Source organism: Gopherus evgoodei, chromosome 1 (genome assembly GCF_007399415.2).
Source record: "Gopherus evgoodei ecotype Sinaloan lineage chromosome 1, rGopEvg1_v1.p, whole genome shotgun sequence".
NCBI classification, from domain to species: domain Eukaryota; kingdom Metazoa; phylum Chordata; order Testudines; family Testudinidae; genus Gopherus; species Gopherus evgoodei.
Genome location: NC_044322.1, coordinates 8,132,506 through 8,158,145, shown reverse-complemented (window position 1 = coordinate 8,158,145; position 25,640 = coordinate 8,132,506). Strand labels below are relative to the sequence as shown.

General features: G+C 40.5%; 1 protein-coding gene across 2 annotated transcripts in view; it reads right to left on the bottom strand.

The window, feature by feature from the left end:
• Positions 1-4,394: 4,394 nt before the first annotated feature.
• FCHSD2 (FCH and double SH3 domains 2) overlaps positions 4,395-25,640 on the bottom strand; it is a 255,056-nt gene continuing 233,810 nt past the window's right edge. Inside the window, exons 14-21 of one of the 2 annotated variants that reach the window (XM_030557388.1) lie at positions 21,475-21,636; positions 15,394-15,528; positions 14,592-14,675; positions 14,277-14,454; positions 13,748-13,968; positions 9,692-9,818; positions 9,455-9,537; positions 4,395-6,617 (exon numbers count right to left, since the gene is read on the bottom strand). In XM_030557388.1, the coding sequence (XP_030413248.1) occupies positions 6,537-6,617; positions 9,455-9,537; positions 9,692-9,818; positions 13,748-13,968; positions 14,277-14,454; positions 14,592-14,675; positions 15,394-15,528; positions 21,475-21,636 (1,071 nt within the window). In that variant the 3' untranslated portion in view covers positions 4,395-6,536. The remainder of the gene's footprint in view (positions 6,618-9,454; positions 9,538-9,691; positions 9,819-13,747; positions 13,969-14,276; positions 14,455-14,591; positions 14,676-15,393; positions 15,529-21,474; positions 21,637-25,640) is intronic. The other variant, XM_030557397.1, reaches the window with a different exon arrangement.

Genomic DNA, 25,640 nt, shown 5'->3' with positions numbered 1-25,640 from the left:
AGATGTTCCACCCCAGGAGATGCATATCAGTGGTGGGCTGCTGTACTCACACAGAGTGACCACTGCCATTTCATTTCCCGGAAGTACTGTGAAAAGAGAGATGTGGCTGTTCACTGCAGATGGCAGCTATCTATTCCAATCCAGGTCTGGTAATTGAAGACGGCAGATTTTACTTACCTTACCTGCTTCAGAGCTGGAATCTCTGCAGTGCTTTTATCTTCTGGTAAAAATGACCTTCACTTCTGCAATGCAGAGGCTCACTCCCTCCCGTGAACCTTCGATCAGATTTGTAATACTCGATCCGCCTGGGTAATGCTTTGAGTATGATGCTACAAGCAATACTAAGCACGTCAACGTTTTTCTAGCTGAATTTGCTTTAGTGGCTCATTTGTGGCCCTGAATTCAGGTTGGTTTTTTTTTTTTAAACTCCAATCAATCTTTCTGCAACCTCCTCGCTCATCCCGGACCAAGGACAAAACACCTTCCCTGCCCCTCCCAGCTGAGTGGAGGGGAGCTGGCACACAGGGGGGTGGCTGGGGGGCACGGAAGAGCAGAAACAGCTAGCCGGGTGCAGAGAAGTGGGGGAAGAGCATGCTCCCTCTGTCCCTGCAGGAGTCTTTCTGCAGGAAGCCAGACCTGCAGATGCGGAGGGAGTGAAGTCCTGGGGGTGACATTCTGCACAGCACCCTTCTCTCCCAAGCTTGCTGGCAACTCAGTTAAGACTGAATAAGTCATCATCGTCTTACACAGAGTCCCCTTGGTGCTGAGTAAGTGCCTCCATGTGGATAGCCTTGGCTTCCAGCCCATCCACCAAGATCTGCAGGCCAGCCCATCCCCTGCTGCTGATGTGGGGAACACCCGCCCACCATCCACCCAATGGAAGAACGAGGAAACGCTGGGAGTGCACACAGAGCATCCAGTCCCCAATGCAGGTTACTCACATGCAGAGAAGAGTGAGACCCTAAGCCAGCCAGAGATCTAAGCCCTGAGGGAGGAGAGAACAGACCCATCTGTTTGGAGTTTTGTTAAATAACATTTTCCATGTTATGAAAACCAAGCATAAAATCCCAGCACAATTCAACTCAGCAAGTTATAACGTCGTTTGCTGCACAGCAACACCCAGGTCACTTATAGCCAGTAACAATCTCATGTAAGATCAGACCTGTCAGACTCATTGGGTGGAATCCTAGCCTTCCTGAAGCCAATGGGAGTTTTTGCCACTGACTTCAATGGGGCCAGATTTCACCCTTTGTCTTTACTAAATTCCATATTCTGCCTACCTACATTTCCCCAGCAGCATATTCCACCATTGTTCCTTATTTAACCTGGTTTCTTCTCTTTCCACTCACCACACTGTTTGCTCTAAATCATACAACCATAGAATATCAAGGTTGGAAGGGACCTCAGGAGGTCATCTAGTCCAACCCCCTGCTCAAAGCAGGACCAATTCCCAACTAAATCATCCCAGCCAGGGCTTTGTCAAGCCTGATCTTAAAAACCTCTAAGGATGGAGATTCCATCACCTCCCTAGGTAACCCATTCCAGTGCTTCACCACTCTCTGAGTGAAAAAGTTTTTCCTAATACAACCTAAACCTCCCCTACTGCAACTTGAGACCATTACTCCTTGTTCTGTCCTCTGCTACCACTGAGAACAGTCTAGAGCCATTCTCTTTGGAACCCCCTTTCAGGTAGTTGAAAGCAGCTATCAAATCCCCCCTCATTCTCCTCTTCTGCAGACTAAACAATCCCAGTTCCCTCAGCCTCTCCTCATAAGTCATGTGCTCCAGCCCCCTAATCATTTTTGTTGTCCTCTGATGGACTCTTTCCAATTTTTCCAATGACTGCGGTGCCCTGAAACAGCAGCTGCTTCCCACCTTCATTTCAGAGAGCTTGCAATTCACTCTGCAAAGCACTTTGGGACCAAGAGATCTGTCTGAATGTAAATTATTGTTGCCAATTAAATGCATTATCAAAATAATTCAGTGTGCAAATAATCCTATTGACAAAGCGAAAGCTCTTGAGAAATATGCCTGTCTTGGGGAAAATGAGAGGAAATGAGGACTAAAGAAGGGAGATTTTATTTAGAAGTTACTGTTCATGAAGTCAATTAAAAATAATTGTTTTTTGTATTATGCTAATTCCTATGGTTCCCGGTCATGGATCAGGGACCCATTGTGCCAGGCACTGCACAAACACAGAACACAAAGAACTTGCCCTCTGAGTAGTAAGCTGAGATGTAAGATGGCTGCACACAGATGGTGGAGTGCAAGGTAGAAATGATGCCCTAGTCAGCACGACAGGCACTGGTCACAGCACACTGGCTGCCGAACTCCTGTTAAGTGTTTTTGTATGCATCATGACAGAGGAGAGCTTTGAGGAGGGACTTGAAGAAGGACAATGATGTGGCTTTGCAGATGTTTGGGGGGAAACTCCTTCCAGACATGAAGAGGCAGCACAGGTCAAAGCATCAAGATGCTGATTCAAAAAGGAACAAAAGGGGCGATTGAGGCAGACATCATTGGTGGAGTGGAGTCAGGAACTGACAACTTAATAGCACCCAAGAGAGGACAGGCCATGCAAAGGTGCCTTAAAAGCAAAGGTCAGTAGTTTGTGTTTGATATAGTGGGAAAGGGGGAGCCAATGGAGAGATGGAAAGGCAGGTGACGTGACCAATGAAATGATCTTTGCAACAGTGTTTTGAATGGGTGTTAAGTGGGGCATGATGGGCCTTGTCAAGGCCTGAGGAGGGGGAGGCTGCCATAGCTGAAAGGCCTGGATACAAGTGTTAGCTGGGTGGACAGAGAAGAAAGGCCAGATCTTCAATATTTAAACATTTATATTGCAGCAGTGCCTGGAGGCCACCCAGGTCAGAGCTCCATGGTGCTAGGTGCTGTGCAATCCCAGCAAATGACAGTCCGACCGTCGCTGTCAAAGAGCTTTAAAAAGTCAAGAATCAAATCAAAACATGGTTTTCTTTGTATAATTTAGTGCCCAATGCAACAAGAGTGCCATCTTTGAGAACAGTTGTACTTAGCAAAGCAAGACACTTGGGATGGCTTCTTAGTGCCATCAGAAATCATCACCAAGACTATTGACATCCTGGCTAGCCAGGATGGGCAGGGATGCAAGCTCATGCTCTGTGTCCCTAGCCCCTCTGTTTGACAGAAGCTGGGAGTGCTCGACGGGATGGACAGGTGATGGATCACTTGATGATTGCCTGTTCTGTTCATTCCCTCTGAATCACCTGGCACTGGTCACTGTCGGAAGACTGGATACTGGGCTAGATAGACCCTTGGTCTGACCCAGTATGGCTGTTCTTATGGCACAGAGAAATCCAAAAGAGGAGGACAGGGCTGTGATAGAGAGGAATTCATACTGTTCACACAAACATATATACACCATGTAATTCTATTACAGGACAAATGTATTTGACAGCAGTTGTAACACTTTCTCTCCCGATAAAGGACATCCAGCAATCATTTTAACAGAATTTTTTTTTACTGACTCACCATTCTTGGTACATTAATACTCTTTTAGAAGCTTGAAAGCAAACACAACATTTCTTAGCAGTTTTGTTCTTCGACACTTGGCAAATTCCTGATTTCTCCCACTATGTGTCTTATGGAACAAGCACCAACTGAACAAAGAATTGTTCACCTGCTTATTTATCTAAAGGATCAGTGATGTCAGCAGAGTTCTGGGAACAACGGCCTAGTCCTGGCAAAGTGCTGATGGGAACAGTGCCAGAATTTGTTAGTTGACAGGTGCACTGAAAGACAAGTTACTTCCTAAGATCCAGGTACAATATTTCACCTGCAACAGCTGATGTTATCACTAATGCCCAGGACTGGAAGGAGCAGCATTCTTTATGCTGCTTTAGGAACCAGCAGTGCTGTCAGCTGGGGCAGGGATAAATAACCCAGGGATCAGGGCTTAGCAAGTAAGAATGGGAAGGGAAGGGCTGATTTTTAATTGTCTTGGGCCAAGTCTGGCCAGAAGCATGGCTATGCTTTAAGGCCTTGATTCCCCAAAGCACTCAAAGTTACACATGTGCCTAAATCCATCCCTATTTAGCAAAGCACTTAAGCACATTCTTAAGTCCCTATGGAGTCATTTAACTTTAAACTTGTGTGTTTTGCTGAACAGAGATGGATTTAAGCACAAATGCAAGTGCTTTGCTGAACCAGGACTTAAATGTCTTGGTAGAAGAGTGACAGATTAAAAATAAACCAAGAATCAAAATAATCCCTTGCATCAGAAGATGTTTCCCAACCTACCATCAGTGAAATTTTGCTCTCAGTTACTGGTGTAAATCTGGAGTAAATCTTCTGGATGAGTTTGCCATTTTTGCAACAGTCCTGTGTACCAAGAAACACATGGGTTTAATTTCACTTTTTTATTATTCAACATTTTATACATAATAAATACAAACTTTTTACAGCCAATATAAAGAAAGCATTTGCACCTATGCTTTCAGTGTATTGACACTGTACATGGTGATGCGTCGAATACATGCCCTGTATGAAGAAGTCAGGGTTAAAAAGGAGGCATATTTTTACAACTTTTCTTATTTTTTTTTAAATAAAAGTAGCAGCTCTTACAGAAAATATTTTAAAATACAACTAAAGATATTTAATATAACATTTTCTGAATTTTGAAAGTCCGGATATGAAGGACACAGAAAAACTGGCCAAGAAAACTGAACATTAACATTATGGCAATACTTGCTTTTCTTCCACATCTTGAAGCTTTTAAAATTTTTGCCAACAATTAAATCTTTTACAAAACTTTTTTTTTTTAAACTTAAGAATAAGTTTGATAAACACATAAAAAGACCTCAAACAGATCAACAGGACGAGAGATGCAAAAGAACGAAAAACATGGAAAAGAATCTTCAATGGACAGTCATAGATTTCATGACTGATTGATGATATTTTTCTTCAAACAGCTCCACTCTAAGTTAACATCCCACTGGGAGAAGAGATTGGCAAGTACTAATGTTTCAGACACCCAGCTTGGGTTGTGATTTACAAGTATGTGCAAAGTTTATGACAAAATGTTGTAAAATGATTTAATAAATGCAGCCTCAAAAAAAAAAAAGCCCTCGTAAGTTAACTAAATGTAGACACTTAATTTACTGGCTTAGGAAAAATCTGAACACACAAAAGTGCATTCAGTATAACCCCTATAATAGCTCTTAAATGTTTTGTAGGTGGTTTTTCCATGAAGCTTTGACCCTCTGGGTATTGCTATTTTCAGAACAGTTTAATGATCATATTTAGAGAAACAACCATTTTCCCCGGGGATGAAGGATTCCCCTCCTCTCTTTACCCATTTTTATTCACGTTACAACACAAAATACCCTCACTTTCCTAAAATATCAATAGTCCCTTTCTATAGAGAAATCTGGTGCAAAATTACCCTTGAAGTCCTTGTACTCCTAATATCTTGCATAAAAGTAATTTGAGTTCTTAGTCTCCTCTACTCCTTTCAGGCCCAAAGATGGTTTCTGAAGGACTGGACCAGGCCACGGACTTCCTGGTTCTCTGGTCTTGGCTAGCGAATGGGCTTTGCATGGAGAAATACAACGGGACTATCCAAAGCGGACACTAAATAATGCATGTAAATATTTGGAATGACACTTCTAACTCTAGCCAGATGTTTTGATGGCAAAGATATACTGATAATGCTGATAATAAAGTACACGGCAATAACGGATAAAAGTGACCCACCTACTAAAAAAAAAAATCTGCTAAGAAAAAAATGAAGTTGAATTTCCAGATCTAAACAAAATGTCACTTTTCTACTGGTTGGTTTATGCGATAGAACAAGATGTTGCTACTAATTCAGCACCTCCTTATCAGATACTCTATTACTAAATGAACTGCATAAAGATTAATACAAAGACTATTTTGTTCTGGTTTTTAATAATCGAAGAGGTGTGCATTACTGCAATTAACGCCATATGATCTGCAGCACTTTTCCCGATCTGTAAGATTATTTTCCTTTTTTTTCCTTCTTTGAGGGGATGAAAGAGGAGCCAGCCTCTTCTTAAGCCTATTCTTTTGTTCCCTTTTTTATTCCATACAATCTGATTACTATTTAATCAGACACATAATGCTAGTTGAATTGAAAATCTTTAACACATTCCTACAGCAACAGTAATATACTGTACTAATGCACATGGTATAAGTATGCTATGACTAAGTTGCATGAATGAGGCTCTCTCTTAGACCTCCATATAAAAACTGACTATCTTCAGCCAAATGGGAAACCCGCTCCAACGCATTTCTCTGCTCACCGTTTGGCCCATCTTGGTTTGTGCTAAGGGAGGAAGGATGATGTATATAAAAACAAAAAAGGCACAAAATATTCATGACTGAGGGAAGGAATCCACCATGTCACTGTCACCTATAATCCTTCCCAGTTCGTGCTCTATGAAAAGTCTTCATCATGCAAAGGTGCCTAAAAACAAGGTTGACCAAACACCACATTTGGCCTTGATTGTAGCACTACTACTTCACTAGTCCAATCATTATACCAGAGTAATTTCCACATCCTCCATCTTTTCCGTCGTCCTGCGATGGTGCGTAGGGGGAGGAGGAGCGGCTCGTACCTGAAATGAGCAACACACACCCATAACTATCAGAAGACTTATGAAGTTTTGTAAGGTGGGTGAGGTAATATCTTTTATTGAATCAACTTCTGGGACCAACATGGCTACAACACTATATACGTGAAATTCCATGGCTTATATAGACTAAAAACAGAAACACTGGGCCAGACTCTCAAGCTGGTGTAAACAGGTGTACCTCTATTCAAGTCAACGAGGCCACACCTATTTACACCAGCTGAGGATCTGGCTCATGCAATGAGGCTATCACTGATATCTGTTCTAGAATTGTTCCAGCTATCACTGTTTTGATGCATAAACTTTTATTATTCAAGAATGATTAACAGCCCCAATACCATAAACATGCAAAGGGGGAATATTCACTCTGTACTGCAATGTAGTTCAGAGTCAATAAATAAATCCAGTTTGTATAACAAACTTGTAATTCTATTGCAGGGATCAGGTGACACCACAGATCACAAGAATGGCGCTTGCATGGATCATGATGATACCAGAACTTCTTCCTGCAATAAGCAGTTTACTTACATCTAGTCAGTTACTATTACAGTATAGATTTTTTTGTTGTTTAATGAACTTTTGCTTTAACAGTAATTTTTTTAAAAGGAAAAATTGTATCATTTCATTGATTTCATATTGTGTGAGAGCTTTTAGACCCAACAGACAGCCTATGAAAGCATCCAGTTCTTTTAATTCCAATGACATAGAACTGGGTCTGATGTCCTTTTGATTCTCTCCCACATTAATAAACTTATTACAGCTCCTCTGAGAGCATTATGGTAAACGTTAATGCATTTTGTGAAGGATTCTTATCTCATGCTCTCAGAATGGCTTTGATAGCATTATCACCATGTAAAACAAGAACTGCAGAGAACACAAAATGGCTTCACAATGCTGGAGAGAGGCGGAAGATTATGATTGGCTGAGGTAATCAGGGGCAGCTCTATGTATTTTGCCGACCCAAGCACGGCAGTCAGGTGGCTTTCGGCAGCTTGCCTGCGGGAGAGCCACTGGTAATGCGGATTCGGCGGCTAGCCTGTGGGAGGTCCGCTGGTTCCGTGCTTTCGGCATACCCGCTGCCAAATTGCTGTCAAAGCCGCGGGACCAGCCGACCTCCTGCAGGCATGACGCCAAAAGCAACCTGACTGCCGCCCTCACGGTGACCGGCAGGCTGCCCCCGCAGCTTGCCGCCTCAGGCATGCGCTTGCTGCGCTGGTGCCTGGAGCTGCCCCTGTTGTTAATATATCTCACTTCAAATTATGATTAAAACAAGTGTATTTACATTTTAATGCTGCTTCAAAACATTTGTTTACTGAGGCATTACTCTACAACACTGCCTCAGGCAGACTGCCAGCAGCAAAAATGCTGTGGAACAGAACTACAGCCCACTAGTGTGATGTGGAAAATCTACAATATGGAATAGGAAAGACCAGTAATTCTATTAGTAGGAGTGAGTTGATGTGAAGAAGCTAATCAGAGAAGATCTGTTTCTTAAATACTGCAGTGCTTAATGAGACAGTGCCCTTTTGCTCCTGTCTCTCCAGTGGATAATGGCAAACTACTAAACTGTGCTACACATTTGGCTTATGCATATAACCCACTCACTTGGAGTTGTGGGTGCTCGTTACCTTTGACAATATGAATTTAGGTACCCAATTTAGAAAATGTTGGCATAAAACCGTATTTAGGAAGCCATAATTCCATATGCTAAAAAGTTAAATTGTATGGAAGGGTGGAAAGCCTAAAGACACTATTGTCTGCAACTTCACTGGTTATCAAAAATGCTAGGAAAATATGACTGTCTAAACTTAACTATGGCTTGATTTATAACTTTTAAATCCCCAAATCTCTTCATTTCAAAGTAATCCCAACAGATGGATTTTGAATTTTTCAGCTAATAAATTCCCTCCTTCCTCGTTTGGCAAAATCTCTTTGTAGGTAGCCCAGACTTCTCAAAATGTATTAGATCTTAGTATTAGGAGCTCCTCATCAGAGGACCCATGGGGAGGAGGGGTTTACAAATGAGCTTTAACCCTGATGTAAAGGCGCCAACAGAACTGCATGCTGAGACAGACTGCTGGTAAACAGATTTCTCTGCCAAACACATTTTGTGGTTGGCAACACAAAATCTCTGAAAAACGTGTATAAAGTACAGGATCCAGCTGCTTCAGCACCTATTTTTTTCAGTCTTTGAATTCTATTATTTATATATATTACATTCATATACACAGACATGATTATTACTCACAAAGAGAGTACTAGTGTAAAAATGGAAACAATCCTCCAAAGCTTGAAGTAGCAGTGCAAGATTAAAACTAGCACCTATTATTTTTTATTACTGCAGATCTGACAATCTCCTTTGATTTTGGTTTCCATGATTCAAAATTCAGGTGTTTAGGAAGGTAAATATGAACACCTAGATTAGATAGAAAGTGAATTATTAATAAGATCCAAGGTCATCATTAAACACATAATGACCCATTGTGTAACTAGGTGCAGCTCTGTTTTATTGTGCTGTTTACTTATCTAACTGGCTGTCGTACACATCATGTCACTTCTTGACACATCTGTGTTCCACTCCACAACATGTGAACAAGCCTTCCTTAGCATATTTTTTTCTGGGGATAATATGTTTGCATATTTATTAACCAGATAGGATTTATAATAGGATGTGAAAAATATGGTGGCCCAGATTCTCAGCTGGGGTATCAATATAGTTCCACTGGCTTCAATGGAGCTATACTGATTTGTATCAGCCGGGGATCTGGCCCAGTTTATATAATATTACCACATCACTAAACCCAGCAACACTTGAAGCTTACAGGTCGCAGTTTGCCGTATGAGGTTTCAGGAGCAAGTCGTGGAGGCTGTGAGAATCCAGGAGAATCTGAGCCGAAACTATTTTCTGAAAGAGTGAACAATAAAAACCAAAGCATTGTGTGTGTGATTGAACCAGCTGAATATTGTGAAAAGAACTTGTTTCTACTGCAATCTGAAATGTTAATTAAAACAAACATTTGGAAATAATGTTTCTTGTACTTGAAAAAAAAATCTCTTACCGTTAGTTGATTGTGACCTGGAGAAGTACTGGGAGCCTCTCTTATCAGGACTATGGTAGGGACTAATCGGTGGCTGGTCATACAGCGGCAAGAGTGGAAGGGAATTGTGAGGCGGCTTTGGGGATATCTGTGTTACAGAGGAAAAGAGATGCTGCAGAGATTCATTCTTCAGCAAGTTCAATGAATACACAGGTATATACTCACTAACTGATACACTGGTATCCCAATTGCTTTAATCTAGTGAGAAGTTGTATCTGTCAGATAAAAGTGCTTATCAGCTGTATTTGGGGAGAAGAGAGGATATAATATAGCGATTAAAAAAAAAATCCCAAGTGGGTATTCCAAGCCGATTTTTCCTCATCTCCCCAGCAGTTGTAATCTAGATAGGTTTTGTTTGAAGGTTGTTTTTAAAAACATATCAGCCTGCTGAGTGCATCTCGCCAAATACACCTCCACAAAATAATGTTCATGATCATGAGTTTTATCATTGCTTGACAGCACGTAAGTCATTTAAATGCAGAGAGAGCTAAAAAGTAGGAATAATGAAACTCAGCATTTTACTGCAAAAAGGCATCGGTAAGGAGTAGAAGTTAGTTTTCTATAGCACTTCTATAGCATTGTAAGTGCATGCTATGCTTTACAACAGGTAGTTATGCTAAACCCTACCATACACTGCTTATAATTTAAAAGAACAGTAGGCACATTGCAGTGAACAGACTGGCATTTGCCCATTATTGCTGATAAGCTTCTAGCAACAGGTGAGGAGGAGGAGGAGGAGGAGAAGAGGAGATGGGAGCTTTTAATATTGGGAGACTGTTCCAAGCATAAGGTGTGGTACAGAAGAAAGCATGACTTCTTTATCTGTTTGTCTAGAAAGTATTACCGTTGTCTTTTTAATCATCACAAGCTAGAAAAAAATTGCTTGTATAAAAACTGCAACTCCTACCAAATCACAACACAGCCTGTATTCTGACATTTTTATATCTGATTCTGCCAAACTCTTGCCTTGCCCTGTCAGGAGAAATGAGTTGTACGATATTGTGGTTGTACATACAGTAACTCCTCACTTAAAGTTGTCCCAGTTAATGTTGTTTCATTGTTATGTTGATCAATTAAGGAACATGCTTGTTTAATGTTGTGCAGTGCTCCCTTATAATGTTGTTTGGCAGCTGCCTGCTTTGTTCACTGCTTGCAGAAAGGACAGCCCATTGCAGCTAGCTGGTGGGGGCTTGGAACCAGGGTGGACCAGCAGCCCCCCATCACCTCCCCGCTTCCCTAAGTTCCCTGTGTGGCAGTTGCCCAGCAGGCTTTCAATGTCGGCAGTTCAGTTGTCCCTCCTCCCACTCCCATGTGCTGCTCCTGCCCTCTGCCTTGGAGCTGCTCCCAGGAGCTTCCTGCTTGCTGGGGGTATGTGTGTGTGAGGGAGACAGCGGGGAAAGGGAGGCTAATATCAGGGTGTCCCCCTCCCCCTGCTTACCCTATCTCCATAGAGTGTGTGGGGGTGGGGGGACGGGACACGACAGGGCTCAGGATGGAGGAAGCTTGCAGGCAGCAGCTGCTGTCTCAGCTTCCTGATCTAAAAAGGCTGTGTACTTAGAGTGGGGTCAGTGTACTTAAAGGGACAATGTGCATCGCTCTCTCTCTCTCTCTCTCTCTCACACACACACAGACACACACACTACACACAGTGTGTGTCTGTCGCTGCCATTCTGTCTCTCTTCCCTCCATTCATGCTGCCTTGCAGAGTATGAGGCTACATTAATGTGTTAACCCTGGAGGGCTCAGCTGAGTTCTAGTTCATCATTTAGCAGTAAGGCATTCCCTGGGAAATATCCTACCCTCTTCCACCCTCTGACTCTACCACCTCACAATCATCATTGCTGGGTACACTATTACATTGTTTGTTTAAAGCTTATGGTGTGTGTGTGTGTGTGTGTGTAAGTGTGTGTGTAATATAGTCTTTTGTCTGGTAAACTTTTTTCCCCTGGAACCTAACCCCTCCATTTACATTAATTCTTATGAGGAAATTGGATTCCCTTAACATTGTTTTGCTTAAAGTCACATTTTTCAGGAATATAACAACAGCGTTAAGCGAGGAGTTACTGTATCTGACTCTAAAAGCATCCCTGTGCCAGAAGGCAAGAGGTTCCCAGGTATCTCTAGCTGTGAATTTAGGCTGGGTTGACCCAACTCAGTGTACCCCAACTCACTATCATTCTAATCCGTATCTAAAAGATGTCCTGTAATATGTCACTGGAAAACTTATTAGTTTTGTCATATGTCACTGATCATCAATATTCTTGCATTATAGATGTATGGACAATCAAAAAAGGATTATACAGATATGCTGCAACTATGACTAAACTGTGTTTAAACCAGGAATGTCAAGGGGAGTTGATAAACATTTTTTCCCCAGACAAAGGAACATTCTGCCCGCCTGAATGTGTCTCCCATGTAAATTGAGCAAGGTGTGACCAAAGACAAAGAACATTTGAATGCCAGGCAAACAAAGCCATCACAAGAGCAAGTGGGGAAAAAGTGATCCCCTAATCTCAGCAGGAAATGGAGGTTGCACCCCCAGGAAGCCTTTCTGCCTCTTGAAGCTGAGTCAATGAACTTTTAGACAGATGCTTTGCAAAGGTTTACTGGACTATAAAGAGTGGGGCACAGAACCCTTAAGTTATCCTTCATCTGAGCAGACAAGGAAAACCCCAGCCTTGGACCGCGTGGGGCTCCTGACTCAAGAGTTAGTCAGCCATTGCTGGAAAAAGAAGATTGGCAAGGAAACTACTTTGAAGAAAGATGGTGGAGCGTGTTATGACAGATCCTCGCCATTAGAAAGCGTATGTTTACTGCTGTTTGTTTATAACCTTTTCTCTCTTTATCCCTTGTACTTGAACTCGCTTAAAACATCTCTCTTTTTGTTTTACTTTTTATCTAAACAAACCCAGTGTGTTTGGATTGAACTGAAGTGATTGTTAACTTCAGTCAAGATAACAAACTGCTATTTCTTTCTCATTAAGTTGGCAGCGCCCTAATGTTCTGTGAATATACACTTGTAGGGGCTGTGCGTTGCAGAGAGACATCTCGGAGGAATTCGGGGGCTGGAGTTCACTGACTGTTACCTGCTAGGCAAAGTTTGGGCTGGGAGAGACCAGAGGAGTTTGCTGGCTAGGCAGACAAGCTGGTGTGTCAGGAGCTGCTGTCATACTGTGTAACTGCAGCAAAGTTCTCATCTGCTGAGGTTGAGGGAGATAGCATGTGTCTCACAGCTCAGCATATCCCCAGCAGCTTGCCACAACTTATTTCTCATGTCAATTTGTATGGTCACTTCTCAAACACAAAAAATAAAAAGCACTAGATAAATTACCCTCTGGTGAAGGCACTGAATTTTGATTTCTAGCAACACTGTTTTTGTAAATAAGAAAGTATTAATTAGTTATGATGATATAAGTTGATTAAATACAAAATTAGTGTATATTTTTAGATCATAACATTGCACTAAGCTGAGGATGTACTTGTTAAAATCCTACATCTGAATGTTCTGCCCTCTAAAACTTTGTGAAAGTATTGTACAGCTTCAGATATGAAAGCATTAAGATACGATTGTCTGACTGATAATATTATTTTTGCCAGGGTCTGTTTGATCTCTCGATCTACTCCATAAATTAATTACAGGAAGGAGATTGAGAATTTCCTCCCTGGTTCATTTCCTTTCTCCTCTAACCATCCCTTTATTCTGTGCACAAATATCTTATGATTGCCACAATACATCATTTTATGAATATTATATTGGGTCACACAATAAAGGAAAGCAGTTCCTTTTTTTTTTTTTAGGGAATGGGGAGGAGGGTCCCTGTAGCCCTCTCCCTTTTTCCTTGCTTTGAATCCCACGTTCTTATAGTAGCCACCATCCTCCAACAAAAAAGACACCTGGAGCTTGTCAAAGCTCTTCACTAACCGGAGAGAAGAGGACGCTATACAGAAATGCCTGGATCTCCTCTGTGGCAATGCAGAACACTAACAAACCAGGCCCAAGCTTCGTTTTTCACATACCTGAATATCTCCAGTCCACTGAGTCTCCCCATTTTCTGAGGCTGTAAGTTCTTCCACTAACACAGATGGGAAAACCCCAACACGACCATTGAATTCCCCCTCCCAGAAGCCATCATCATCCTGATTCTCCTTGTTCAAGATACGGATGATTGCTCCTTCTGGGAAGGACAGCTCGTCATCTGTCTGGCTCTCATAATCATAAAGTGCTTTTACAAAACAGACTAGATGGGGAGATGAAAGATTATAATCAGAATGAGCTACATTTTTTTAAAATGCACAGTATATATCTTTGTTAAACTGAAAAGGACTTTAGTTTGACTTCAGTGTGACTAATGTTGACAATCACAGCATTATGAGACATATCTAGACACATCTGGTAGATTCCAGACATGGACACGGGTACTAATGTAAATGATTGCCCTCAGGTAAGGAGATACCTGCCCCAGACCCCGGGCATGCCATTCATCTGGAGCAAGAGAACATTATCCAGAATAAAACTAACAGGCATGTTTTATTTATTAGTATTTACCGCTGGAGTCTCCATTTAGGCTTCCTGAGACTAGCTCAGTTTCAGCTGAATTATTTGAGGTGTGTGACCGACTGTCCAATGCCGCAAGCGACTGCAGCATACTCAACAGACTGTTGGAGGTTGGGAACTGCAGATACTTCTCTGGCACATAACCCACTTGGCCAGCTTTATTTCGCGCCTGTAAGTAAACCGGATGAAAATGTATCAAGTTTTTGCATACTGCTGTCAAAGACCATAATGAGAAACAAAAACAGATCTTCCAGTCCCCTTTCAAAATGCTATAAAGGAAGGAAAATGCGCAAGGAAAATCAATACCTTTACCCAGTCTTCCATGTCTCCATCTTCAATCACTTCCAGTACCTCATGTTCCTCAATGGTCAGTTCATCTGGCTGAGAAGCCTGGAATGTACAAAGGTCATATACAAAATGAAGAACGTTACTTGCCAGGTATGTGCCCGTCACAGAAACCAGAAATTTAAAGGGAAACTGTCACCTTCAATATTTTTACACTAAATTAAAAAAAATATATAAAGTTTTGATACAGTCCCCTATAACTTGTATGTCCTGGATTTTTTTTTTTAAAAAGCCCTTTGAAAAACATTTTAATAAGGGTTTTTTCTATTCTCTCACTAATATTTATAAGTAAGTTTTTCAGTTAAGGAGAGCAAGTGTGTCCAAGAACACCACCACCTACTGTGCTCAGACCTATTTAATTCTGTAAAATTTATTACTAAAATGTTTAGTGAACATTGGTATGAAAGACACTATGTGAAAGATGGCATACACGTGTCTAACGTTAAGCATGTGTGTAGGCCCAATGAAGTGAATGGGACGACCCACACATTTAAAGTTAGACATGTCCGAGTACCTTGCTGAACTGGAGCCTAGATGTGGTTAACAACTTTATTAAACTTGCTAAAAGTTTATTAACTTTTACAATAATACATTTATAGCATTACTATAACTTTACACATTTAATGTATATTGTTATTGGCCTAAACCTTGAGGTCTTTTCTTGGGAAAACTCCCACAGACATCATTATTACAAAGTTTATTATATGTTTCTGTGATAACTCACCTACTGATAAGAGACTGAGATTTTTAAAAAAATACAAACCTTATATGAATAAACGACTTTGCAGGTCAGTGGATAATTTCGTAGAGTTCCAGAAGGACTGGAACTACTATCATCAAAAACATCCATGCTGTCTTCAAATTCTTCCCCTTCCTCCCTTTCTGCATCAGCATTAAGCTATTAAGATAAATCAATTTGTAACTGTATTGGATTATAAAATGATGATGAAAAAAACAGTAAAATTGATGGTTTAGGTTCTATAGTAACTCCAGCCACTTAAAATTCTAGATTCTAAATCTGCCGGTGACTGAGTAGTGCTACAATTTAAGTTTCTATCTTTGAAAAACACCAAAGGAGAAATGCCACCACTAAATATCAATATATTTGTTCTATAAATAACTTCAGGAAAATAGGAATCCGTTTGAGCAAATATCCGGAAGCAAAGAATGCAAGTTATCAATTAACATTTATGTCGGACTCAACAGCCCCTCTTAACTGAACAGCAGTCACCTGTGTTTTAAACATACACTAAACCTTCACTGTAAGAATACTGCTGGAATGTAGGGCCCAAGTGTTTAGAAAAGAGTACTGTTACGTGGAGGTATTAAGGAAGCGACAAGTCCAAGTACAGTAGTCATTCTTCAGATTACCGTAGAAAGTTTAATGGAGAAAGAATAATGTACTAAAGAACCACATTGTTAAAAGAACAATGAACCGATGTCCATAAGGTACAAAATGAAGCTGCACTAAGAATGAAGTGCTAAAACTAAAAAAATAAAACCAAACGAAAAACAAACAAAACCACCAGCTTTCCTTCAAGTGTATTGCTGCCAAGTAATTCAGTTTTTCAGTTCAGTTTATATGAAAAAAAGGTCCGTAGGGGAAGAAGAATTAAAATAAAAAGTATTTATAAAAAGCTAAATAAAGGCAGAATTGGGTAGGCTGGAAAAAATACAAGTTTCTGTAAACATAGTTTGAGAGGTGATGACACGCACTGTACTTTGGTTTGGTGCCTGGGTTAAACACTGGATAAACCTTCTACCTCATGAAAAAAAAAGCCACCTTTCAAAACCAAAGGCCACACTGCTAGATTTTACAATTCTTAACTGTTTATTTATTCTTTGTAATTTGTTTAATTTAGTGAATTTTGTGCGCCTCATGAAGCAAGAAGGCAGGCCGCACAGCAGAGCGAGGTGTAGGGCAGACGGCTACTGTGCAGACTTCCCAAATCTGTTCTGCCAAAACACTTCAGGCCACACCTGCAACATCCTTAATATTCTAGTCTTAGTCATTGCCTGAGCAGAATGACATAGGATGTGGGGATTTTGTGATACAGACTGATGTTCACAACTTTGCATGGGAGCAACCAACTCATTTTCTCAGTTTACCTCAGCCATATTTGAAGCTAGGTAGTGCACTAACTAAATTCACTGTACTAATTATTTTGACTGGATTATAGCTTTGTAATAACAGATGAATTTAGACCAGTCTTTCCACCAAAGCCCAGACTGAATGTTAAGAGAGACTGTTGTAACAAAAAGTATTTAATATTCTACCTAGTTAACACATTGTCTTTTTTAATTTCACCACCGCAGATTAAGGTAAATTCAAGGTCTTCACAGTTCCTACAAATATCATTTGCTAAGCCCGGTCTCCCTCAAATCAGCCGCTGCTGAACCTGTAGCTGAGATCCATGTGAAACATCATGGAAAGTAACATATCGTATTTAGAAACACTTGTTCATAAAACATCTGGTTCTGGTTTTCTAATATAAAGAAGAAAAATACATTTTAATGTTGATAATGCGACTATTCAAAAACCCCTTGACTAGAATCTATTTGAAAGGCAGAGATATAAAACAGAAAGAGGAGAAAACAACATTCAAGATACTGAAGCCCTAAAGATTTGATTTATATGGCTTTTCTTTCTATACAAAAACTGCTAATGGATGACAATGTGAACACAGAACAAATGTGTCAGCAACAACAAAGGCACACAAACTGAACCCAACAAGAATAAAATCATAAAAAAAGTGACAGGGCATTATTTACATATCATTATGTTAGATAATTTAATTATCTTGTCTCAACTATATACACACATACATTTGGGCAGATTTAGTGCTGGTGACTAAATTACTATCCAGAATTCTTTTCTTTATCCTCAGAACAGACAGAGCTCCATCAACAGCAGAAAAAATCAATTCACTTCTATTCTGACTTGGATGAACAACTTCTAGGAGTAAAAGGAGTTGAGATTTCATACCCACTCACTCCTTTGACAGTTCTGCTGAAACTGCAAAGGTTCCATCAGTTGCAACTGTGATGTGGACACCTCTGGCTCAAGACCATAAATCATTTTACACAGGCTGCTGGAAAACTATCAAATGATAATGTGGGCTGAATTTGAACCTAAAAGGTGAAAGATACTATCCCAATACAATCATCCAAGCAATCACAGTTCCAAGTTCACAGCTAACCAGCCACCTGGAAAGTACACTCATGATTATTGGTTGGTTGGTTTTTATTTTCTGGTTATTTTTTTTAAAAACTGCACATTAGTTTTGATTATTATCCATCTCAGCAGAGTTGAGAGTCACGAGTGACTACCAAAACCGGCCATCATTCTCTTCCTCTTTCATAGGATAAACAGACTGCGTCATCCCAATTACACTAATATAGAACAGCAGTATCAACCCATTTTCCAGGTGGCATTAAATCACAAAATTGTGAGAAAAGCTTTAGCTGGCACCTAAGTAGAATAAATAATTTAGTATTCTGTCCCCAAACTGTGCATTTCTCCATTACATCACAAAGCCAGCCAGCTGCCTATGTGAGGTGATTCCTTAGGCTTTTTACAATATTGTATGCAATATTGTATTGTACAATATTGAGATATCAAGCTATTTCAGTTACGCTATTTTTTAATTTATAACTCATTAAAAGACACTTCATTTAGAGCTCTGGTGAACAAATGATCTCATAACAAGACCAGACACAAAGAACACACACTTTGCTCAGCTGTGCATGACAAAGCACAGGTAGAAGGTTGAAGCCTTTACATTAAAAACTGCCTGCTCCTAGGGAGTGAAGTGAAAGTGCATCTCGTATGAAAAGCAAGCAGTAAATTTTTAAAATAGTAAGTAAAGTAATGTCTGTAACAGCTTTAAGAAATACCATCTATGGGCTGTCCTCATCTGGCCTGCCAAGGTCAATATAATCCTTTTTACACAAGGGAGTGTGTATGTATAAAGGGGGAAAATGGAAATTACATTTTATCCTCCCACTCTGTAGCATCTGCCAGCTTGCGAGGGACTGGCACTAGCTTTAGATGTGGAGCCAACTGTTTGCATGTCTGATTGGATAGAGGAAGGGTACTGGGAAGAATCCAGTTTCTGCAACAGGAAGCTGAAGGAGGTTGGGTAGAAGGAGAAGAAAGGGAAAAGATACAGTTAAACATAGCAATGCAGCTATTCTCATCTATTGTCGCTTGAAAGGGCTTAAACCAAAACCCGGATGAGAACGCTCTTGTGCCCTGGGAAGTCTGAAACCTGGCACTGAATTTTGTGAGACTCAAGTCGCTAATTGTAACACCACCCCTGGGAATCCCTGTCCCAGAGACAGAGTTGTGAGAACAAGGATTGTAAATAGCCTGTAGCATAGATAACTTTTAATAAAGTTTGGAGTATAAGTCCAATATTTTCTGGAAGCCAAAGCACAATGAACAGAGTGAATTCAAGAGACTTCCACTGGATTTCTGCTTCTTGTGCAGAAATTAGATGGATGCAGACACAACATTCTGAATTTCAAACAAGAGACTCATCTGTGAGGGTTTGCCACCAGAATACTCGGCCATTGACAAGAAAATGATAAAGATACAAAAGAGTCAAGGAAAGGTGGTAAGCAGATGGGTGCGTGTAAATGCTGCATCGTGGCTGAGCAGGCCCTTCTGTTTCTTGAGGGCAGCCAGGGAAGAAAAGCCCGTCCTCAAAGGCATGCGAAGTGTGAATTTAACCACAAATAGCAAAGGCATTTGCCCACTGCAATTAAAAAAGCACTCCTCCCTCCGCTCTCCCCCGTAATTGAGACCAAGTTTGTAAAAGCCGTTGAACTTTACGTGCTTTGCCATATGCTAAGTGGATATATAAAATCTGACATTCTGTTTGAGGCAAGCTAACTAAACTTTCAGGAATTTTATTTTTGCCTGCTTCCAATGAAGAGCAACAGACTGGCTAGTTTTACTGCCAATGGTGACATCTCAGCATTGCATGCCATATAAGAAAAATAAGATTACCAGCTCTTTTTTAGTTCTTTCTTTCTGTTTTTTTAAATAGGATTTCTTGGTTTAGACAATTTTTATCAGTGTTTGTTAGTGTTTATTTTGAGACACATTACTCTTTGGGCAGGGTGAGGGGGAAAAGAAAAATATTAACTTTTCCTGCTTCTTGAATTAGATTAAAAAAATTAATCTCTTCCAGAGTTGAACATCCAAGTAAGTGTGGGAGACTTATGGCCTACTTTGCCTACTCTGTAAACAACTGTAGACAAGATTTTGTCATGGTTATTTTTAGTAAAAGTCATGGACAGGTCATGGGTAAAACAAAAATTCATGGAAGCAGCTTTTGCTGCGGCAGCTCCATGGCTGGGAGCTGTGGGGTCCACCCTCTGCTCACAGTGGCTGGGAGTTGCAGGGTGACCGTATTTCCCAAAGAGAAAATGGGACATCCCCAGCCGCTTGCCCGAGATGTTCCCCTTCCCCTTGTGTGAGGCTGTAGCCTGTTGCTGGAACCCTAAGGAGGGCCACCCTCAGGAGCCTGCCACCTGTCACTGGAACTTTGCAGGGGCCCCGTCGCTTGTCGCTGGAACCCTGCCAGGGCCCCACTGGCTGCCAGAGAATGTTAAGGTCGTCTCTGGAAGTCATGGATTCTGTGACTTCCATGACCTCAGTAACATAAACGTAGCCTTAATTACAGCCTATACAAACCTATTCTTGTATTTTTGGATTGGCCTGATTTAATTGCTTTGTAGCTAAACTATTGACATACCGTAAAATGTTCACAAGCATCTAATGACTTTGGAGCCCAACTCTCACTTTCAAAAGTGACTTAAAGGCACTTAGGAGTTCAAGTCTCAGTGAAAGTCGGTGGAATTTAAGAGATTAAGTGCCTCAGTTACTTTTGAAAATAGGATTTAGGCTCTTAAATCATCTAGGTGTTTTCTAAATTTTATGAATGCTCCCTTTCATTCAATTATCCTATGCACCATTGAGATGGTGTAGCGGGGTGGTCACCCTGCTCCAGCCCTGAAGGGGTTAAAAACAGCTCTGGGGAGCCAATAGAAAAAGGCTGTGAGGCAATCAGGGCCAGGCTGGGCCCTATAAGAGCAGCAGGGCAGTCTCTCTCCAGCCCTGGAGGGAGAGGGCCTCGCTGCTGGGGAACATATGGTACCTGAAGCAGAGCAGGGCTGGGGAAAAGGGCAAGAGGAACTGGGAAGCTCCAGCCTGGCAACTCACCCGACTGAGGCCTTGGTCAAGGTCTAAACAGGTACTGGGGCTGCAGAGGTGCAGCCCGGGGATAGGCAGACGCAGCAGGTCTAACCCTCTTGCCAGTGATGAGTGGCCATTACAGACTGAAGTTTGCCCCAGTGAGCAGGGGCTAGATGACGACTGGCAGTAGCCACTGAGGCAAGGTGGGTTTAGAGCGTTGGGTGTTCCCTGGAGAGGGGAGACCCAGAGTGTGGGGGTCCTGCTGGGACAGAACCCTGAGGCAAAGGGCATCAGGGTCCAGGAGGGACACAGGGCCAGCTGCAGGTGAGACACTGGCCTCCAGAGGGCGCTCTGTATGCTGGAAAAGAGCTAATTCCTAGACAACCAGCAGAAGGTGCTGCACCTGTGAGCCGTCGCTTCGCTACAGATTAGTGTAAAACACCTGATAGGGAAATCAAGGTACATAAAAGTTACACTGAAGTTTCCTAGCGTTAGCTGTCAAACAGCTATGCTTCCTCAAATTTCTTTCTTCCTGTTTTATCCTGCATTAATTGTGATCTATGTACCAGTGTCCAGGATGCACATTAGCCAAGGTTCAAAGAGAAACAAGAGATCAAGGTTACAAACGGGAGACAGTACCAGGTGTGAAGAGCCATTATTGTTCACTGCAGGAAGGCTTGCCCAGCGTTCATTCTCCAGTTCTTCCATCACTTGATTCATTGCACTCTTCAACCACGTATCAACAGATACCCCTATCTGCTTTAGCAGATCAAGACGAGCCTCTGCTTTGAGTTTAATTATCTGAAAAGACAAACATGGAAAATATTATCCAAATTCTTTCACATTTAGTTTTAATTTCTTCTCACAATTAAAATACACCCTTTTCTAATCTACCAATTAGACTACACAGGAAGCTTAGAAATCAGTTCCACTTTGGAAACAAGTCCAGTTACTCATTTGTTTGCCTGCAGAGACGCAAAATACCAGCTTATCCAGAGTCCACAAAATGGGATTTTCAACATCATGTCCATCCACTTATACAAACTTGCTCTTTGTATATTTTATGGGAAATTCTTCATCTTAAAAAAAATAAAAATTTAAAACCAATTTTTTACACGTAAGACGTAGAATTACTGGAACTGAAAAATAGGAGAAAAATATATGTCTACTTTTTCTGTACATTTTCTTTATGCATTTAGCAATACTAAATGAATACTATACAATACTAAACACAGTTCCCCTCATTAGTGCAGACTCTTCACACTGGAACAAGGGAGAGAAAATGTTTATAAAAAGAGGAAAATGTGATTGTAAAAATCGATGGAGGAACTCAAACAATGGCAGTATCTGAAACTACTCCCTTTTTTAAATGGACAATTTCAAGTTGATCGCATCCCTTTCATAGTAACAAATTAAAAAGACAACCCCCATCCCCTTGCAGTTCATTCATATCTAAAACTGGAAGAGTCTGTGGTTTCATCCAGGACATAGGAGAAATAGGCAACAGCTCTCTGCAGTTATCATGGGATATGTGGGTTTAAGGAGCTACTGCAGCAAAAGTATATATTACTACTTAGCATTTAATGCTGTGTCTCCAAGTGCTTTAGAATTACTACTTGTTTACAGAGGCCTAGAGGCTCCACCTGAGATCAGGGCCCCATTGCATTAGACACTGTACAAATTCACAGTAACACAGTCCCTAACCCAAAGAGCTTACATTTAGATAGACAAGATGAAGGTGGGGAAGGGAAACTGAGGCACAAAGATGCTGTGACTTGCCAATAGTCACACAGCAGGCCAGTGGCAGAGCTTTGACTAGAACCCAGGTCGCCTGACTTCCAGTCCAGTATTGTAGGTACCAGACTACCCTGTTTGCATTTCACAGTTGGGGAAGCTGTGGAACAAAGTTTATATGATTTACTAAAGGTTACAGAGTGATTCAGTGACAGAGGTGGGAGTGGAAACCCATTTAACTGTCTTGTAGTTTTTCCTGTATTTCCTTTCACAGCATTGTGAATTCTTAGCATGTTGTGCCTGAAAAAAGCAGTCTCTTTTCTCTCTTGCCTGGTTCTTCGACTGTGGTCCCAGATAATACATTTTGATAGCACTGAATGAATCAGGAGGTAACCAGTCAGAAAGGAGAAAGTTTCTATTTCAGATTAAGTATGTTGGTAAATCACCAGCAATAATGGGAAGGGAAGCAGAGAACAAGAGTTGGCAAACCAAAATGGCCTAATAATTTGTTTCAATCTTCAGTTTACTAAAAATTCTCTGGATAATGATCCATTTTCTCCTGCTCAGTGTTCACTGTTTAGCCTAATTTGAAATGGGAATTGCACACTTTGATAAACAGTCACTCTGTTTAACTGTCGATTCTCTAAAGTAATTCTGTTTACCCAGCTAAAATATTGTTGTGTAACCACTGACAGGAAAACTCCTAAATGACTCAATATACAGTGCTACTTCTATATAGTATAAACAACTAGGCAGACCTATTGTTCCTTCTTCCTCAGTGGTGGAAGCACAGCTGAGTGTACCAAGAATCTGTATTACTCTGTTTTAGAACACTAGCTTACTCTACAAGATAGTAATAATTCTTGGAGGTAAAAGAATATGCCTAGTAAGTATTAACAGTTATGAAGATTTGGAATCATGTATCCTGCTTTAGTGTGATGTTGGTCTGGATCCTCAATGATCCTACTTTTAATAAAGAGGATAAGTCAGAAAATCTGCAGCATTACTAACAAAAACTGTAGCTATAACAGCTAGAAATCTAACTGAATGGAACTTTATGTTGCCCTGGTGCACATTCTTACCCTGATCAAAAAGAAGCAACAGTGGTAACTATAAGTCTGTTTCAAATTACAGAACTATTTAAAAAAAAATCTTACTTTAAACATGAGTGCAGTTATCATGGGATATAGGGTTTTAAGGAGCTACTGCAGCAAAAGTATATACTACTACTAATCATTTAACGCTGTTTAAAGTAAAGGTAAATTTTTAAGAGCACACAAATGTAAGAGAGGACCTGGAAGAAATTCTGAAATTCAGGAGAATCCGCCAAGACGCTGTTAGATGCAAATATTGGAGGCTGGGGCAGGAGGATTTCAAAACACATTTTTCATGGGAAAAGACCAATGCCACTGAACCACGAAGAGCTTCTATTTCTCAGTTAAGCATGCTTAAAAAGTTAAAGATAGTTATCAGACAGCCATCAGTTGAATGATTAACATATACTGTGGATATAGTTCTCATATGCAAACATTACTACTGAGAAAATAGTAAATTAAAAGATGTTAACATGCACCATGTTATTAAACTTCAAAGAATACTGATTTAAACAGACGAGGAAGGTAAAAGGAGCACTTGACACTATAATTGAAGATGGAGCCACATCTATTATTTTATGTTGTAAAATGGGTCCTTCCAATTTATCACAGCATTAAGCATCTCTTAAAATGCCAACAAATCACTGACTGAAGTGTCTGTTTGTACTTTTGTTAATATTTAACAAGTTCTATAGCATAAACAACAGTAAAATGAGAGTAAATCTGGAGTTCCCGGGACTCCCAGACAGATCTGGTTAATCTTGCAATTATAAAGAACATGTCATACCTGTGTGTTTCTTTTTGATTGTACCCAACGCTGCAATCTGAGTACTCTAAAGTCTTGGGTACAGATGGAAGAACTATAGATTTAACTAAAACAATAAATCCCTTGTGGGGGCACTCTTATTTCAGTTAAATATGTTTATATCCATGTATCTGAAACTGATTCCTTACCAAATAAGGCTAAATTGAGATAAGAGATTAACTGAAATCAGAGTGTTTGCACAAGACACCAGCTTACTTAAACTGAGTAGAAACCAGTATACCTTTCTCATGTAAACAAGGCCTAAGACTGACACTCTACAATACTTTCTAACCACACCTGACCCCAGTTCCTTACAGACACTGGGGGAAGCTGAGTTCTAGTTCATCAGAAGGGATTCTTTGGTAATTCATCCATTCCTCTATTTGGAGCTGCCCATTCACACCAAACACATTTGCTAATGACACTCTGCAGTGTTGCCGTGTTGCTTTGTTAAGATGGGTTCTCACATGCATACAGTTTTGGAGCAACTCTACCATACCATAATGCACTTCAGTGATGTTGTACCAAATGTTACACCATTCTAACACAGTATTACAACATGAAGAATTTTCCCATGCCCTGAAAAATGATACAAGATATGTTTAGACCATAATTTTTGTTGCAGTTTTAATGTAACTTATTCTCAATTAATTTAATATATTCACAGCTATAAACATTAATCTAGGCACCCCACAAACATTTATGGTTTATACCGCACCTCAGACTATGGTAAACCACAAATGCTTAAGTCCTGTTTGTAGACTGTCTAGGCCAGGGGTTCTCAAAAGAAATCCTGTTGTGTATTTACTACTCCTGTGTGAATTAAAGATCAGTATCTGGATCTATAGTTTGCAAAAAATGAGGATAAATTCCTGCTTCAAAACTAAAGAAATGAAAAGAAGCAACAGTGTCACAGCTTCTTGTGAATAACCAGCCAAAATAATACATTTCTGAACAGTAACGTAACAACGTGTAGATTTATTTCTAGTCATCAATAAATAATGCAAGAAAAGGGCCTGTAGGAAACCAAGTGTTCATTGCATCCCCAAAACAGCTTAGTGACAAGTCTCTTTAAATAGCATCTTTTGAAAGAATTAAAAAAAAAAGCAACTACAGAATTCCAGAAAAGGTGACCTACTGTACGTACTAAAAATCTGTTACAACTATAGTGT